Source organism: Halichoerus grypus, chromosome 1 (assembly GCF_964656455.1).
Source record: "Halichoerus grypus chromosome 1, mHalGry1.hap1.1, whole genome shotgun sequence".
Taxonomy (NCBI): Eukaryota; Metazoa; Chordata; class Mammalia; order Carnivora; family Phocidae; genus Halichoerus; species Halichoerus grypus.
In genome coordinates, this window is record NC_135712.1 from 5,515,233 (window position 1) to 5,531,702 (window position 16,470).

The following is a 16,470-nucleotide window of genomic DNA, read 5'->3' on the forward strand; positions in this document are numbered from 1 at the left end:
TGTGAATTAAGTTTTAAAGGATCCATATTACACATATTTCTGAGTTTAAGCATTTTCTACATTTTGACAACTTCTCTATTCCCAAAGAGTGAACAGATTTAGGGATAAGTTTGGTTTCGTTCATTCTGTCTCCCTTTAGAAAATAGTCAATAGCTGATATGTGGAAAGCAATGTGTTGCAAAAGCTTTTATTTATTTGAGAGAGAGAGAAAGCATGAGCGGAGAGAGGGGGGTAGAGGGAGAGGGAGAAGCAAACTCCCCACTGAGTGGGGGGCCCGACATGGGGCTCGATTCCAGGACCCTGAGATCATGACCTGAGCCGAAGACAGACGCTTAACCGACTGAGCCACCCAGGCACCCCAATGTGTTGCAATTATAAAAGCAAAACACTATTATGTCTTTAAAACTTTTCACCCCTGATCTTGAATTCTTTATGAATAAGATAAATTTAAATTTTTTTCTACTTAAAATGTTATGATATTTAATACATCAGATATGTGACACAAAACTAATCCAAATGTGTATTATTTGTATATGTTCCACCTTCCAACTTTACAGTTATCTTATAGCGGTGTACTTTCTTCCATTCCTTTAAACCAGATGTCAGCCAGATGTGGGGCACGAGTCAAATCCTGCCCACAAGCAGTCTTTCTAAATAGATGTTACTGGAGCCCAATCATGCTGCTTTGTTTGTACATTTTCTATGGCCACTCTTGTGCCCCAGTGACAGAAGTACATAGTGGTAACAGTGTGGCCTGCAAAGCCTAAAATATTTACTATTTGGCCTTTTATGGAAAAAGATTTCCCCCTACTATCTGAAAATATTGAGAATTTTTATCCATGAGCATGGTGTCATGCTCCATTTATTTTGGTCTTCATTAATTGTTGGCAAGAACTTTTGTAGTCCTCAATGGGCCAGTCATGCACATATCTTTTCAAATGAATTCCTAAACATTTCATGTTTTGATGCAAATATATTGTTTTTTAATTTCAATTTCCAGGGGCGCCTGGGTGGCTCAGTCATTAAGCATCTGCCTTCGGCTCGGGTCATGATCCCAGGCTCCTGGGATCGAGCCCCACATCGGGCTCCCTGTTCAGCGGGAAGCCTGCTTCTCCCTCTCCCACTGCCCCTGCTTGTGTCCCCGCTCTTGCTGTGTCTTTCTCTGTCAAATAAATAAATAAAATCTTTAAAAAAAAATTCAATTTCCAATTGTTTGTAACTAATATATGTATAAATAAAATTAATTTTGAATTGTTTATATTGATATATCCCATGACTTTGCTAAGCTCACTATGATTCTAGCAATATTTTGGAGGTTCTTTTTGATTATGTATGATTTAGTTATGAGTTTTCTATAGAAACCTTTTATCAGGTAAGTTCATTCTCTTCCTAGTTTGCTATGAGATTTTATCAGGATGTTGAATTCTGTAAAAAAAAAAAAAAATGTATCTATTCAATTGTCATATTGTATTTCTTTTTTTGGTCTGTTGATATAGTGAGTTTCATTGACTAGTTTCTGAATTTAAACCAACCTTGCATTCCTGGGGTAAATCTCATTTGGCCGTGATGCATTGTTGTGTGCATGTTGATACACCCGATTTGGTAATGTTAAGGATTTATATCTGTGTTCATTATGAATATTGGCCTGTAGTTCTCTTTTCTCATAAGGTTTTCATCTGACTTTAATATCAAGATAATGCTGTCCTCATAAAATCAATTGTAAAGTGATTTTGTATTTTCTGTAAGAGTTTGTGTAAAATTGATTTTATTCTTCTTTAAGTATTAGGTAATATTTACTGGTGAGTCTGGTGTTATTCATGGAAGGTTTCTTCATTGTTTTTTTTTTTTTATTTAATTTTATTATGTTATGTAGTCACCATACAATACCTCATTAGTTTTTTGATGTGTGTGATGTGGTGAAGGTTTTTAACTATAAATTAATTTGTAGATATAGGACTATTAACTTCATCCACTTTTTCTTGAGTGATCTTTGATAGTTTTGTTTTTCAAGAAATGTATCTATTCAATTTAAGTTGTCAAATTCATTGGCACGAAGTTATTCCTGATATGATGCTATCATCCTTTCAGTCCAAGTAGGGGCTGTAGTGATGGCCACTTTCATTATGGTTATTTGTAACTTGTATCTTCTCTCTTCTTCATCAATCCAGTGAGTGGCTCACTTGCTGTATTGTTTTTTTCTTTTTTTTCAAAGAACTGGCTTTTGGTTTTTATTTTCTCTATCGTTTTTCTGTTTTGTATTTCACTGATTTCAGTTTTCCTCTTTATTATTTTCTTCCTTTTCCTTACTTTGGGTTTTCCTTACCCTTCTTGGAATAGCTTCTTAAGTGGATGCTTAGATATCTGATTTGTGATCTCCTTCCTTTTTCTAATACAATAATTAAATGCTACAAACTTCCATCTAATTACGGCTTTTAGCTGCATCCCCAAAATATTGTTATGGAGTTTTTATATCCTTGTTCAACTCAAAATATATGTATCTTTCTAATTACTCTGGTCATTTCTTCTTTGACTCATGAGTTATTGAGAAATGTGTTGTTTAATTTTCAAATATTTGGGTGTTTTTCCAGACATATTTGTGTTACTGGTTTCAATTTTAGTTTTGCTGTGGAAATAGAACATAACGTGTATTATTTTTATTTCATAATGTGTACTGACATTTGTATTATGACTAATAATATCATCTTTTTTGACAAGTGTCAAATGTGCCCTCAAAACCAGTATGTCTTCTGCTATTGTGGGGTGCAGAGTTCTGTAAATGTCAGTTAAATCAAATTGATTAATAGTGGTATTCAAGTCTTCTGCATTTGAAATCTTATTTCTCCTGCCCCTTTTTTTCTTCTTTTGAGACTCTAATTCTCAATGTTAGAACATTTTATATAGTTTCAGAACTCCAGGACAATCCATTTTGCATTTGTCACTCTTTTATGCTTTTTCTTTAAATTTGGATATTTTCCATTGACCTAGCTTCAAATTCACCATTTTTTTCCTCTGCTGTGTCTAACCTGGTGACTAGCTTATTTAAGGATTTCTTCATACTAATATTGTGGTTCTCTCTCTTTTTTTTTATCATTTTGTCTCTTATATATATAGTTTAACAGTTTTAGGATTCTTTCTGAACCTCCCACCTATTTATGGATATTAATCGCAATTATTATAAAGGCCCTGTCTGAGAGAGCTCCAAGCCAAATTCTGTTGATACTTTTTTCTCTGGACCATTTTTCTTGCTTTTTTGTGTGTCTCAATATTTTATTGAATTCTGGCCCTGGGTGTGTAAAAGAAAAGTAGAGATTGTGGTAGGTCTAACTTATTTCCAGTTCTTCACTTCTCGTCCTCTTTTATGCCGAGGTCCTTGGCCTCCCATCCTGTGCCAAAGGTGCAACTCTTTATATACCCACATCTCCTTGCAGGGCTTTTAACTCTGCAACTGAGTTTACCTAGTCACCTATGACTTCAGCTTTCTGAATTACTCAAAGAGAAGAATGATTTTGTGGATTAACAGCCTCTCTTTTTTGTTGTTAGAATGAAAGGGACATTCTTTTGTGTCTTCCTCCATCCTTAGCCATAGCAGAACTCTATTTTTTTTTTTTTTAAATTTTTTTATTGTTATGTTAATCCCCGTACATTACATTATTAGTTTTAGATATAGTGTTCCATGATTCATTGTTTGTGCATAACACCCAGTGCTCCATGCAGAACGTGCCCTCCTCAATACCCATCACCAGGCTGACCCATCCTCCCAACCCCCTCCCCTCTAGAACCCTCAGTTTGTTTTTCAGAGTCCATCGTCTCTCATGGTTCTTCTCCCCCTCCGATTTCCCCCCCTTCATTCTTCCCCTCCTGCTACATTCTTCTTCTTTTTTTCTTTCTTAACATATATTGCATTATTTGTTTCAGAGGTACAGATCTGAGATTCAACAGTCCTGCACAATTCACAGCGCTTACCAGAACACATACCCTCCCCAGTGTCCATCACCCAGTCACCCCATCCCTCCCACCCCACCCCCCACTCCAGCAACCCTCAGTTTGTTTCCTGAGATTAAGAATTCCTCATATCAGTGAGGTCATATGATACATGTCTTTCTCTGTTTGACTTATTTCGCTCAGCATAATACCCTCCAGTTCCATCCACGTCGTTGCAAATGGCAAGATCTTATTCCTTTTGATGGCTGCATAATATTCCATTGTATATATATACCACATCTTCTTTATCCATTCATCTGTTGATGGACATCTTGGCTCTTTCCACAGTTTGGCTATTGTGGACATTGCTGCTATAAACATCGGGGTGCACGTAGCCTTTCGGGTCCCTACTTTTGTATCTTTGGGGTAAATACCCAGTAGTGCAATTGCTGGATCATATGGTAGCTCTATTTTCAACTTTTTGAGGAACCTCCATACTGTTTTCCAGAGTGGCTGCACCAGCTTGCATTCCCACCAACAGTGTAGGAGGGTTCCCCTTTCTCCGCATCCCCGCCAACATCTGTCATTTCCTGACTTGTTAATTTTAGCCATTCTGACTGGTGTGAGGTGGTATCTCATTGAGGTTTTGATTTGGATTTCCCTGATGCCGAGCGATATTGAACACTTTTTCATGTGTCTGTTGGCCATTTGGATGTCTTCTTTGGAGAAATGTCTGTTCATGTCTTCTGCCCATTTCTTGATTGGATTCTTTGTTCTTTTGGTGTTGAGTTTGATGAGTTCTTTATAGATTTTGGATACTAGCCCTTTATCTGATATGTCATTTGCAAATATCTTCTCCCATTCTGTCAGTTGTCTTTTGGTTTTGTTGACTGTTTCCTTTGCTTTGCAAAAGCTTTTTATCTTGATGAAGTCCCAATAGTTCATTTTTGCCCTTGCTTCCCTTGCCTTTGGCGATGTTTCTAGGAAGAAGTTGCTGCGGCTGAGGTCGAAGAGGTTGCTGCCTGTGTTCTCCTTTAGGATTTTGATGGACTCCTGTCTCACATTGAGGTCTTTCAACCATTTTGAGTCTATTTTTGTGTGTGGTGTAAGGAAATGGTCCAGTTTCATTCTTCTGCATGTGGCTGTCCAATTTTCCCAACACCATTTGTTGAAGAGACTGTCTTTTTTCCATTGGACATTCTTTCCTGCTTTGTCGAAGATTAGTTGACCATAGAGTTGAGGGTCCATTTCTGGGCTCTCTATTCTGTTCCATTGATCTATGTGTCTGTTTTTGTGCCAGTACCATACTGTCTTGATGATGACAGCTTTGTAGTAGAGCTGTAAGTCTGGAATTGTGATGCCGCCAGCTTTGCTTTTCTTTTTCAACATTCCTCTGGCTATGCGGGGTCTTTTCTGGTTCCATACAAATTTTAGGATTATTTGTTCCATTTCTTTGAAGAAAGTGGATGGTATTTTGATGGGGATTGCATTGAATGTGTAGATTGCTCTAGGTAGGATTGACATCTTCACAATATTTGTTCTTCCAATCCATGAGCATGGAACATTTTTCCATTTCTTTGTGTCTTCCTCAATTTCTTTCATGAGTATTTTATAGTTTTCTGGGTACAGATCCTTTGCCTCTTTGGTTAGATTTATTCCTAGGTATCTTATGGTTTTGGGTGCAATTGTAAATGGGATCGACTCCTTAATTTCTCTTTCTTCTGACTTGTTGTTGGTGTATAGGAATGCCACTGACTTCTGTGCATTGATTTTATATCCTGCCACTTGACTGAATTCCTGTATGAGTTCTAGCAGTTTTGGGGTGGAGTCTTTGGGATTTTCCACATAAAGTATCATATCATCTGCAAAGAGTGAGAGTTTGACTTCTTCTTTGCCAATTTGGATGCCTTTGATTTCTTTTTGTTGTCTGATTGCTGTGGCTAGGACTTCCAGTACTATGTTGAATAGCAGTGGTGATAGTGGACATCCCTGCCGCGTTCCTGACCTTAGGGGGAAAGCTCTCAGTTTTTCCCCATTGAGAATGATATTCGCTGTAGGTTTTTCATAGATGGCTTTTATGATATTGAGGTATGTACCCTCTATCCCTATACTCTGAAGAGTTTTGATCAAGAAAGGATGCTGTACTTTGTCAAATGCTTTTTCTGCATCTATTGAGAGGATCATGTGATTCTTGTTTTTTCTTTTGTTAATGTATTGTATCCTATTTTTTTTTTTATTTTATTTTATTATGTTATGTTAATCACCATACATTACATCATTAGCTTTTGATGTAGTGTTCCATGATTCATTGTTTGCGTATAACACCCAGTGCTCCATGCAGAACGTGCCCTCTTTAATACCCATCACCAGGCTAACCCGTCCCCCCACCCCCCTCCCCTGGAACTCTATTTTTTTTTAATTCAAGTTTTCATATTCCCTCTGTAGCAGTTCTGTTTTGATAAAAACCACCTGTTGTAGGGATTCTGCTTGTCCTTCTTATTCAGTGTGAAATGTCCCCTTGACATACTATTAATTTCCCTTGTCCCTTTGGTGGGGCTGATACCTGGTATAGAAGTGAAGGAAGGGAAGGCACAGCCACCGTCTCTGTCACTGTGAGCTGAGAGGGACCAACACGTAAGTGATCAGTTTGGCATAGAGACAGCAGGAGGAAGTCTCCCTTCTCCTGCCCCTGGATGTAAAGTCTGAAGTTTCCTGCATGAAGAGTATGGTGACAGTGCACATGCTCAGCTCCCGTGCAGGATCTGGGGCCATGGAGACCAGCAGGCCCCCTCTAGAGCACACACTTGGCTCATGCTGTGAGCTTTCTCCAGGAAGATGGAATTGGCCCTCACCCCTGAGCCCTGTCCCTAAGTCCTCAGACTCCAGTCACAAAATAGAGATGCTCTTTCAGCCCTTCAAGGCTTGGAGGCATACCCTCCTAGTCCCACCCAAAGCCCCTCACACAGGGGCAAGCAATGTAGCAGGTTAATCCAAACCATCATCTTCCCAGAACTCTCCAGAGACCATAGTCCTGCTTTTCATTATTTCTAAAAGATTAGTTTCATACGGATCTCCCATGTGAGTCCTATCACATCTGTGACCACAGCATATCTCGTCCGTGGCATTATCTCCTTGAACGCAATACTCTGAGGAGAGTAGTGTTTGAATACTGTGCTATCTTAGTGGCATGATCTGACTTATTTATTTAAATAACATTAAACGATATTGACATGCATGTGTTTCTAGACGGGGATATGACCGTGCTTAGAAGAGAAACCTGCAATACTTGTATCCTCTCTGTAGACTCAGGTGTGTGCTGCAAGCAGAGTCTTCCAGGGCCCTGTCCCTAGGGCATTCCTTGTTTACCTTCGTGTGAATTCCCCGGGGACACAAGGCTTCTATTTCATCTCAGGGTAGACATCCACTCCTGTGCTTGTTCCACAGCAATGTCTTTGAATAATTTGTCAGCTACTTAACACTCATCAAATTTGTTTTGTGTGTGTGTGTGTGTGTGTGTGTGTGGAAACAACCTGTAAGATCTCTTACTCTTTATCCCAGAGTTCCAATAGTTGGAAATAGTGCCATTTGAAGTAAATGTATTTCTCTCCAAACAGGAATGTCCACATTGGGAAAAAAAAATGGTGGCTCCCATGACTGCCCTCTGTATGTGAAATACCCTTCCCTTCTCTTTACTAGTCTGGGTGAACTTGAGCTCACTGTCTCCCCATATTTGCTCACATTGCATCATTTTCCCTCCTTTCTCTTCTCCTCCAGGTGCTGGGGTTCCCCAGTTCCAACCCATTGCCCTCAATGGCCGAATTCAGGTCCTGAGCAACGGGTCCTTGTTGATCAAGCACGTCGTGGAGGAAGACAGCGGCTACTACCTGTGCAAGGTCAGCAACGATGTGGGCGCGGACGTCAGCAAGTCCATGTACCTCACGGTCAAAAGTAAGGAAGAAGAATGCTTTGTTTTACCTAAATAGGTCTTTCTGTGATTCAATTTGCCATTGTCTCCATACAGACTTGTTTAAAAACAAAACAAAACATTGGTTCGCTAAGGCTGAGGCTTAAGGTTTTGCTCTCCTGGGAACACAACTGAAAATGAGGGCAAAAATCCAACCAGTTGCAATAGCCTGACCGTGTGCCCTGGTGTCTGGGGCCACATGCTTCTCTCCCTTTGGTTCCCGTGGCCACGGGTACAGGCTCTGGGCAACCCATCAGGTGAGTGGGCCTCTGCCTTTAGCACCCGCATTCCTACTCTGTTGATTTTATTGCAGAAGAGCCTAATGCATGGTCTCATATGCGCTCTTTTCAGAGGTCTGAATCTATGCATTTTATTATTTGCAAACTGGCTTGGCCATAGGTTTCCTTTTAAAGATCCTTATGAAATCAAGCAGAAACCTCATTACCAAAGACACACAACTACAACAAGACGGAAACATGTAGCACCATGCCTAGGGTCCATGTCGTTGACCCATTTCATAGGAGAGGGCAACATATAATGAAATTATTTTGTACTTTGGTAACTAAAGCACCAAAGAAAGGGCATGAAATGGGCCAATTTTCACTTAGTGCTGCTTCTTAGCAAATGGCTGTGCATCTAGTTTACAGCCAATGACATGTCTTTGTCCATGTGTATAATTTTCTGTTGGATAAATTGTGATTTCTTTCAAAAAGGCTTTGATCAGCCTTTCTCTTTTTTATTTTAGTTGTATTATTGATAGGCTGGAAAGGACCTCTACCATATCACTTATTAGGGGGATTGAATTTAAAAGTGAAACTCAGTGGTGTGTGTGTGTGTGTGTGTGTGTGTGTGAGATAGAGAGATATTTAAGCTCGCTGCACAAAGACTGGTCTCTGTTTTATTTCACTAAGAATTTATTCTAGTTAGTCCATTATTTCCAACATAACAATGAAAATATCAAACTATTTATTTGCTATACTTTTATATCATGAAAAAATTACAGTTCTGAAATATGGTTGTTTTAAAATATGTTTTGTAGATGTCCAATACATAAATTTGACTCCTAAATTTCATACTCTGGAGGGACTGATTTGCAAAAATCTGAAGACAAATTGTCAGATCATTTAAGTCCAGAATTGAAATGGTAATTAAAAAATAATAAATTGATGAAATATTAAGGAAACACAAGAGCTGAGGACCAATGTGAACCAATATTGATCCATTTTTCCCCAGTAAAAGAAATATATTTTGTAATTTGGTTATATTTAATCAAATATGTTTGATTTATAAATTTGATTATATTTTGTAACTTTGATATATTTTAAAATCATAAAAATCTTTCCATTCCACAAGTACATATTTGTGCTCTAATAGATACAAGGCCCTATAAAGGATGTAAATACATCATCTATCAGCTTTACCTCATGAATGAAAGAGCTTAGGTTTTGGAAGAGGAGATAACAAGGAAGAATGTAGAGCTTACTAATACTAATGCAAGATGGAGAATAATATAATATGTGTTATAGATGTGCCTTTCAGAAGAGGATAGAACTGTCATGTTGAGGGGATTAAGGAGAGCTTCATGGGGAAAAGTATCTTTACAAGTGAGTGAAATTTTAAAATGCAGAAGCTGGTTTTCCCCATATTTCCTCTCTCCACGCCTTTGGTGCTGGTAGTGGAGCATGGCAGAGGACCACAAAGATGTCTCTCTGCCCTTAGTGAACTTTCTTTCTCGTGGGATGATCAGGAATGGGTGTGTACAGCTCCTGTCTAGTAGAATGCACTAGAAAAAAGTGCAGAACATGAAGGCGCACAGACAAGGGTGTGATTTACGTTTGTGTATAGGATCAGAGACTGCAGAATGAAAACACATGGCGTTTAAGTTCAGTCTTAGAGGATGCAGTGGATTTCAACAGGTACCGGCTCTGAGGGTACATACAGGCGCATAAGGGAGCGGGAACTGAGAGGAGGTAGAAGAAATTAAAGTTCCCAAGACAGGACACCTGGGTGGCACAGTTGGTGAAGCATCCAACTCTTGGTCTCAGCTCAGGTCTCGGTCTCAGGGTCATGAGTTCAAGCCCCGTGTTGGGCTCCACACTGGGCATGGAGCCTACTTAAAATACATACATTCATATGTACATAAAAACGAAACTCCCAAGGCTGTTTACCTATTGGAACTCTGTCTGGATGTTGTACCTCATACATGGAGGGGGTTAGACAGGAAAATGTTTAAAGTGAGCACTTATCAAAGGGAAATTGTTCTTAGAGTCGGCCAATTTCAGATTCTCTCAAACCATACCATCTATTAGCAGAGAGGTGCATTTATGTAACAGTTAATTTTACCAGTTTTTAGTAACCCTTGGTGCTTTTGTAAATTAGTTCAGCTTCAAGTGCCTGGTATTTTTAACCCTTTAAAATCACAATATTTGGGGCACCTGAGTGGCTCAGTCGTTAAGCATCTGCCTTCGGCTCAGGTCATGGTCCCAGGGTCCTGGGATCGAGCCCCGCATCGGGCTCCCTGCTCAGCGGGAAGCCTGCTTCTCCCTCTCTCACTCCCCCTGCTTGTGTTCCCTCTCTCACTATGTCTCTCTCTGTCAAATAAATAAATAAAAAATCTTTTAAAAAATAAAAAAATAAAATCACAATATTTAAATTCTGAAAAGTTAAAAAAATGATTTAAGAAAGAGATATAGAGGGGCGCCTGGGTGGCTCAGTCGTTAAGCGTCTGCCTTCGGCTCAGGTCATGGTCCCAGGGTCCTGGGATTGAGCCCCGCATCGGGCTCCCCGCTCAGCGGGGAGTCTCCTTCTCCCTCTCCCACTCCCCCTGCTTGTGTTCCCTCTCTGGCTGTCTTTCTCTCTAGCAAATAAATAAAATCTTAAAAAAAAAAAAAAAGAAAGAGATATAGAAGCACAAAGACAGGAGATGTACAGTAAATAGGTCTGTTTCTCAAATGATACCGTGAAAACAACAAACGGGGATGAGTAGGCTTTTTGTGTGTGTATTTGTCTGAGCAGGCTACTAAGTGGATTAAAACGGATGCATGAAGGCAGCACACATAGCAATGGGAGGCATGCTTCTTGGTGTACAGCTGGTTTACTAAGAAAACAGGGAGGATGTTGGACCACAGCCGGCTGATTTTATGTCCCTATGAGTGGGAACAGGATTATACCTGGCAGCAAGGCAGGTTCTGGACCCTTCTTATCTGACATTAACCAGGCTTTCATCGGGTGCATTCTTTAATATTTTATTGTTACTTCTATAGATGGGAGAAGGGGTGTGCTAAAATGCAGACATGCATCCCCATGCACATGTGCATTTACAGTGTGCGCACACCAAACCCAGATGCCTTCCAGATAGAAGCAAGAAGAGAAAGAACCATCATCCCATTATCTTTTCTTTTAATATCTTTTTTTTTTTTGAGAGAGAGAGAGAGAGCATGAGTGAGGGGAGGGGCAGAGGGAGAGGGAGAGAAAGAGAATCTTAAGAAGACTCCCAGCTGAGTGTGGAGCCTGATGCAGGACTAGATCTCACGACCCTGAGATCATGACCTGAGCTGAAATCAAGAGTCAGATGCTCAACTGACTGAGCCACCCAGGCATCCCTTATTTTAGTCTCTTAATATGGCCCTAAAAATGGCATGCGCCCATACTCATGTACACACACACACACACACACACACACACACACACACACACACACTGCATTCCATACAAACACAGAAAAATCATCCCAAATGAACTAAAACTACCCATTCAAACTGTAGCAGGACAGGAATGACAGCCTAACAGGGACACCACTATCCAACCCCTGGGAAAACCATTGCCTGAGATCACTAAAGACGGGACAAAGTTTCCTTCCCCCTTTCCCCAAACAGTTGACTATAATCTTTCAGACACTAAAGAATTTCTCAGTATTGTTGGAATTTATTACACAAGACTGGTAACAAGTCTACTTAGGGGTGGTAATCACTATTTAGACTACCTTCAAGCAGTAGCTCCTAAATGAAAACCCTGTTGGGGAAAAACAGGGAGCCCTACATTCTGGGTCAAAATTATTAAAGTCCTTAAAGCCTGTGTGAGGTGGATATGGAAGGGTGAAGCAGTGTAATCAAGAGGGAGCCCAGGGTCAGGTGAAGAGGCAGGCCCCTGGGGTTGCACCCCAAAGCAGTCTGGTTCTTCTTCTGAGTCTCCACTTCTCATTGGTGACCTTGGACAAATTGCTTTACTTCTCTGAGCCTGTAAAATAGGAAGAATCACATCTTCCTCAGGGGAGGAAAATTAAATGGGATAACATCTCTGAAGATACAGCGTAACACAGAAAGCACTCTGCCTGTGTATTCTAGCACATGCAAATAGTAGGTGATCCTGTTGTTTGGAGAGAAAGAGAAAATATAGATGCCGATGGTGTTGTGCACTGGGACGTTTCCAAAAATCACTCTGAAGAAGAAAATTAAAATGTTGTAAGGTAGGAAGAAGGTCAGGAACATGGCAGGGATGTCCACTATCACCACTGTTATTCAACATAGTATTAGAAGTCCTAGCCACAGCAATCAGACAACAAAAAGAAATAAAAGGCATCCGAATCGGCAAAGAAGAAGTCAAACTCTCACTCTTTGCAGATGATATGATACTTTATGTGGAAAACCCAAAAGACTCCACCCCAAAACTGCTAGAACTCATACAGGAATTCAGTAAAGTGGCAGAATATAAAATCAAAAAACATCAGATGTTATTAAGGACTTTGGCAGAAAAGACAGAGGGATCAGGCTCTCCTTTCTATTTGACCTTGGGTGACAACGCCGCAGCCCTCGCCCCAGGCCCACCGGGGGCTGTAGAGCCTCTTCCCTCCATTCCCAGACCATGTGAGATCTGGGGCATCTCGTCTTTGTGGTAAGAAAAGAGCTGCTCCAAACCACTGAGTCCCTCATGTTTCTCCCAGGTGCCAAAATTGCACCCTCCACTACAGCTTCTACCTCTAGGCCTGCATGCTCCCAGGAGCACTGATTTCCGTATGGATCTGAGGCCCTGATGTGTAAGCAGCTCCTCTTCTGTCTCCACATGCAGTATAAAAAGAGCATCCCTTATCAAACAGGAGCAGGAGCTTCCCTGGAGAGCTGGTTACTCTCAGAATCCAGTGAATGCCCCTGCCTCCCAGAGCCAACCCGCAGGCTCCAGTGGGGCTTTGGTCCCCAGGCCTCCCTCTGTCAGGCTCATCCCAGGCAGGTCCCTGGGTGTTGGTCCCACCTCTCTTTGCTGCCAGGATTCAGGCACACGGGCCTCGCACTGCGTGTGCACCCAGCAGCTCAAGTCAGCTCTGGTCAGTCTCCAGGAGCTTGGCCGTTTCTGGACAGACCTTGGTGATGTGGTGGGACCTCAGGCCACTCAGTTCTGCCATTGCAGATGGAGATGTTGGAGATGGCATTCATTAATTTAGGCTCTGAGAATCCATATCTACCCCTCAATATTTCATTCAGCCTCCATAACTTCCTGCCTTCACACTCTGTCCCTGAGACCCACAGATCTTTACCCTACACCTAGTTATCTACATAAAAATCTCCTCTAGTCCTGGTGATTGCTCTGTGAGATGCCTAGAGGGAGGGAGTACGGCCCCAAGCTGCCCCTCCGTGAAGTTGTGATGGCCTTAATCAGTCCCACAGAATGCTTTCTGGTCTCCTCACGGTCACTCTGACAGGACGCGCTTTCCTCTAAGAACAAGATGAAGGCTTGTTTTGTCTGTTTTGTGCTTAACAGAGGAAGGGGAAGGAGAGTTTGAATATGTAGCATTACTAATTTACAATTTTTTTTGTTTCCTAAACTGACAAGATAGCTGAATGAGTCTTAGTCCAATGCTGTTTTCCCCAATATTTTAATTCAGGAGCTTCTACATCAAGCTTTGACTCACGGGCTCCTGTAGGCTATGGGGGATCCCATGATATCATGCGCAAGAATATATGCTTTTTTCTGAGAGGAAACACTGTGGCCTTCCTGATATCCTCAGAGGGATCCATACTGCAAAGAAGGTCAAGAACTACGGTTCTGGAAAATCGCACCCTGGATGGCCTTGTGTGTTCTCCTTGCAGCCCCTCTCTGAGCACTGGACCAGAAGCAACCAGGCTCATGACGAGAGATTATAAGGGGCTAAGGAGGAGTTAGCAACCACGAGTCAGGCAGCAGACTGGGTTCCACTGAAACATAGGTTTTGATATCGCACTACCTTCGCTTCATGACCACACTTACTGTGGCCTTACGCCATACGTGATGTAAGTGAATCAGAGTGATGTTAACTCTGGTTGCCAGTCAGGCTCCAGACTCACACTGCCCGGGCTCCACCCCTTCCCAGCTGCGTTACCTGGGGCAAGCGACTCACCCTCTCATCAAGCCTCCATAGACCAGAGACAGCAAAAATACCTCCCCCGTGGGGTCACTGTAAGGCTGACATGAGCCTTCACTGAAGCACTCGGCAAAATTCCTGATGTCCGGTTGATGAAGAACGATGGTGGCCACTGTTGTGGTTGGTGTTAGTGCTGTTGTTACAGTTATCATCCTCATTTCTGAATTCCAGTCTATGACTTCCCCCCCAAACAAGATAAATTAGTGCTGTGATAGGATATGAGCTGTCCCTGATTCAAAAACACCCAGTTGACACATTTTCATGACTTTGGCGGACACCGGCCCCCACTCCAATTTATCCCACACATATGCCCACACTCGTATCCCTTGCCCTTCCCCCTCTGAAGTCAAACATATCTGCAGTTTCCATGGGAGTGTCTGGGTGCAGAACCAGAAGTTGGGAAGAAGCATAGGAAAGTAAGAATGGAAACGGAGGTGGGTGAGCAACTGTCAGCCAGTAGAAGACCCTCGATGGCTATGATGCTGATGGCGGATGGTGGCTCCTTCCAGGTAGAGCATCTTATATTCCACCTAACATTTGCATTTCACTTCTTAAATGAGCCTGATATTCTGCCAGCTGAAGATTCTTTGGGGTTAATAAGGAATTTGTAAGATGGGAAGATGAATTGAGCAGCTGTAATTTGTTGCCAACTCCAGTTTCAATCTCCCTCATCTCGTCTCTCAGTGCTACGTGTTGCATTGTATGCCCCCAAAATTCATATATTGAAATCCTGTCCCCCAGTGTCTTAGAATGTGACCTTATTAGGAAATAGGGTCCTTGCGGATGAAATTAGTTTAGATGAGATTTTACTGGAGTAAAGTGGCCTTTAGTGTACTGATGTCCTTATAAAAAGGGGAAATTTGGACACAGACACAGAGGGAACATGATCGTGTGAAGACAGGCAGAGACAGGAGTGCTGCCACAGGTGAAGGAAAGCTGGAAGAGTCAAGGAAGGTTACTCCCTCAGAATCTTCAGAGAGAGAACAACCCTACCAACACCTTGATTTCAGACGTTGGGCCTCTCAATCTCTGACAGAATAAATTTCTGTCGTTTTAAGCCACCCAGTTAGTGGTGCTTTGTTAGGGCAGGCCTAGAACACTAATGCACTCGGCGATAACAGAGATCTTTTGGGGAGTCTTGTGTTTGAGGGGAGCTCATGCTCACCACACCTGCTGCAGCAGGTAAATCCTAATCTGTCAAAACCAGTGGATGTGAACTCTAGCCCGAAGAACCCGGGAGCAGTCTATTCCCTTTGAAGGTAATGGGTTTTGGGATGGGCATGAGAGCCAGTTTTGGCCAACGAAAGGTAAGAAGAGATCTTCCAGAAAAGATTTCCTTATTCTTAAGAGGTGACTCTGCAAGAGATGCTCATTTCTTTTCATTCTTAACCCTATCGGAGGTGGCACCTTGATCCGGGGCAACCATTTTGGCATCATCCTGAGGATAAAACCAGTACCTAGAGGAAGGTAGAGTCAAGCAAACTGGAAAAGCGGACTTTTACCGCTAAGGTACTGTATCTGGAATCCCCACCTCCGAATTCATAGTTGAATGAGAAGACCGATTACTTGGTTGCCTTTCGTCTAAACAGTGTGGGTCAGGGTTTTGTTATTTGCAGCTGGAGACATCCCAGCGAAATAGGTAAGAGACAGTATCATCAGCAATTCATGGGAATTAATTCGGCCTGAAATGAACACCTCTGAGGGACTGAGGAGCATTCTTGGGTTGAGGGACTTTTATAGGGATTTATAAATCATGATGCTTTAGGTTGGGGTAGGACATGTCTGGGGGAGGAATGGCGTTTGAGGGTCAATGACAACATGCAGGCCTGGGGAACACCTGGTGCCCCAGAGCTGGGAGGCCAGTGCCAGGTGGAGAGAAAATGACAAATACAAACAGCATTTTTAAAAATGTTTCTTGGGATGGTTGTTACTCCTCTGAGGAAAAGAGAGTGTATTTTTCTCTTTTACTTGCTTCTTCTTCCTCCTCCTTCTGTTTGGAGGCTCCCTTCTACCCAGCAGCTGAAAAGTTATTTTTGCCTCTTGGGGGTAATCTCAGCTATTTCAGGGTTTCTCGGTTGATTTAAGGTCCTTCCTCCTCCACGGCCTTCTATGGGTGTTGGCATCAGTGTTCTGAGTCTTCAGTTAGCTGTCACCCTCCACACTGATACCCACTGAGATCCTTGCATCCCCATCT

At 41.9% G+C, this 16,470-nt stretch overlaps 1 protein-coding gene across 3 annotated transcripts in view; it reads left to right on the forward strand.

Annotated features, from left to right (window-relative positions):
• The window catches only part of DSCAM (DS cell adhesion molecule), a 784,307-nt gene that overhangs the window by 552,427 nt on the left and 215,410 nt on the right, over positions 1–16,470 (forward strand). For all 3 annotated transcript variants that reach the window (XM_078071697.1, XM_078071718.1, XM_078071731.1), the window contains one exon: positions 7,696–7,869. In XM_078071697.1, the coding sequence (XP_077927823.1) occupies positions 7,696–7,869 (174 nt within the window). The remainder of the gene's footprint in view (positions 1–7,695; positions 7,870–16,470) is intronic.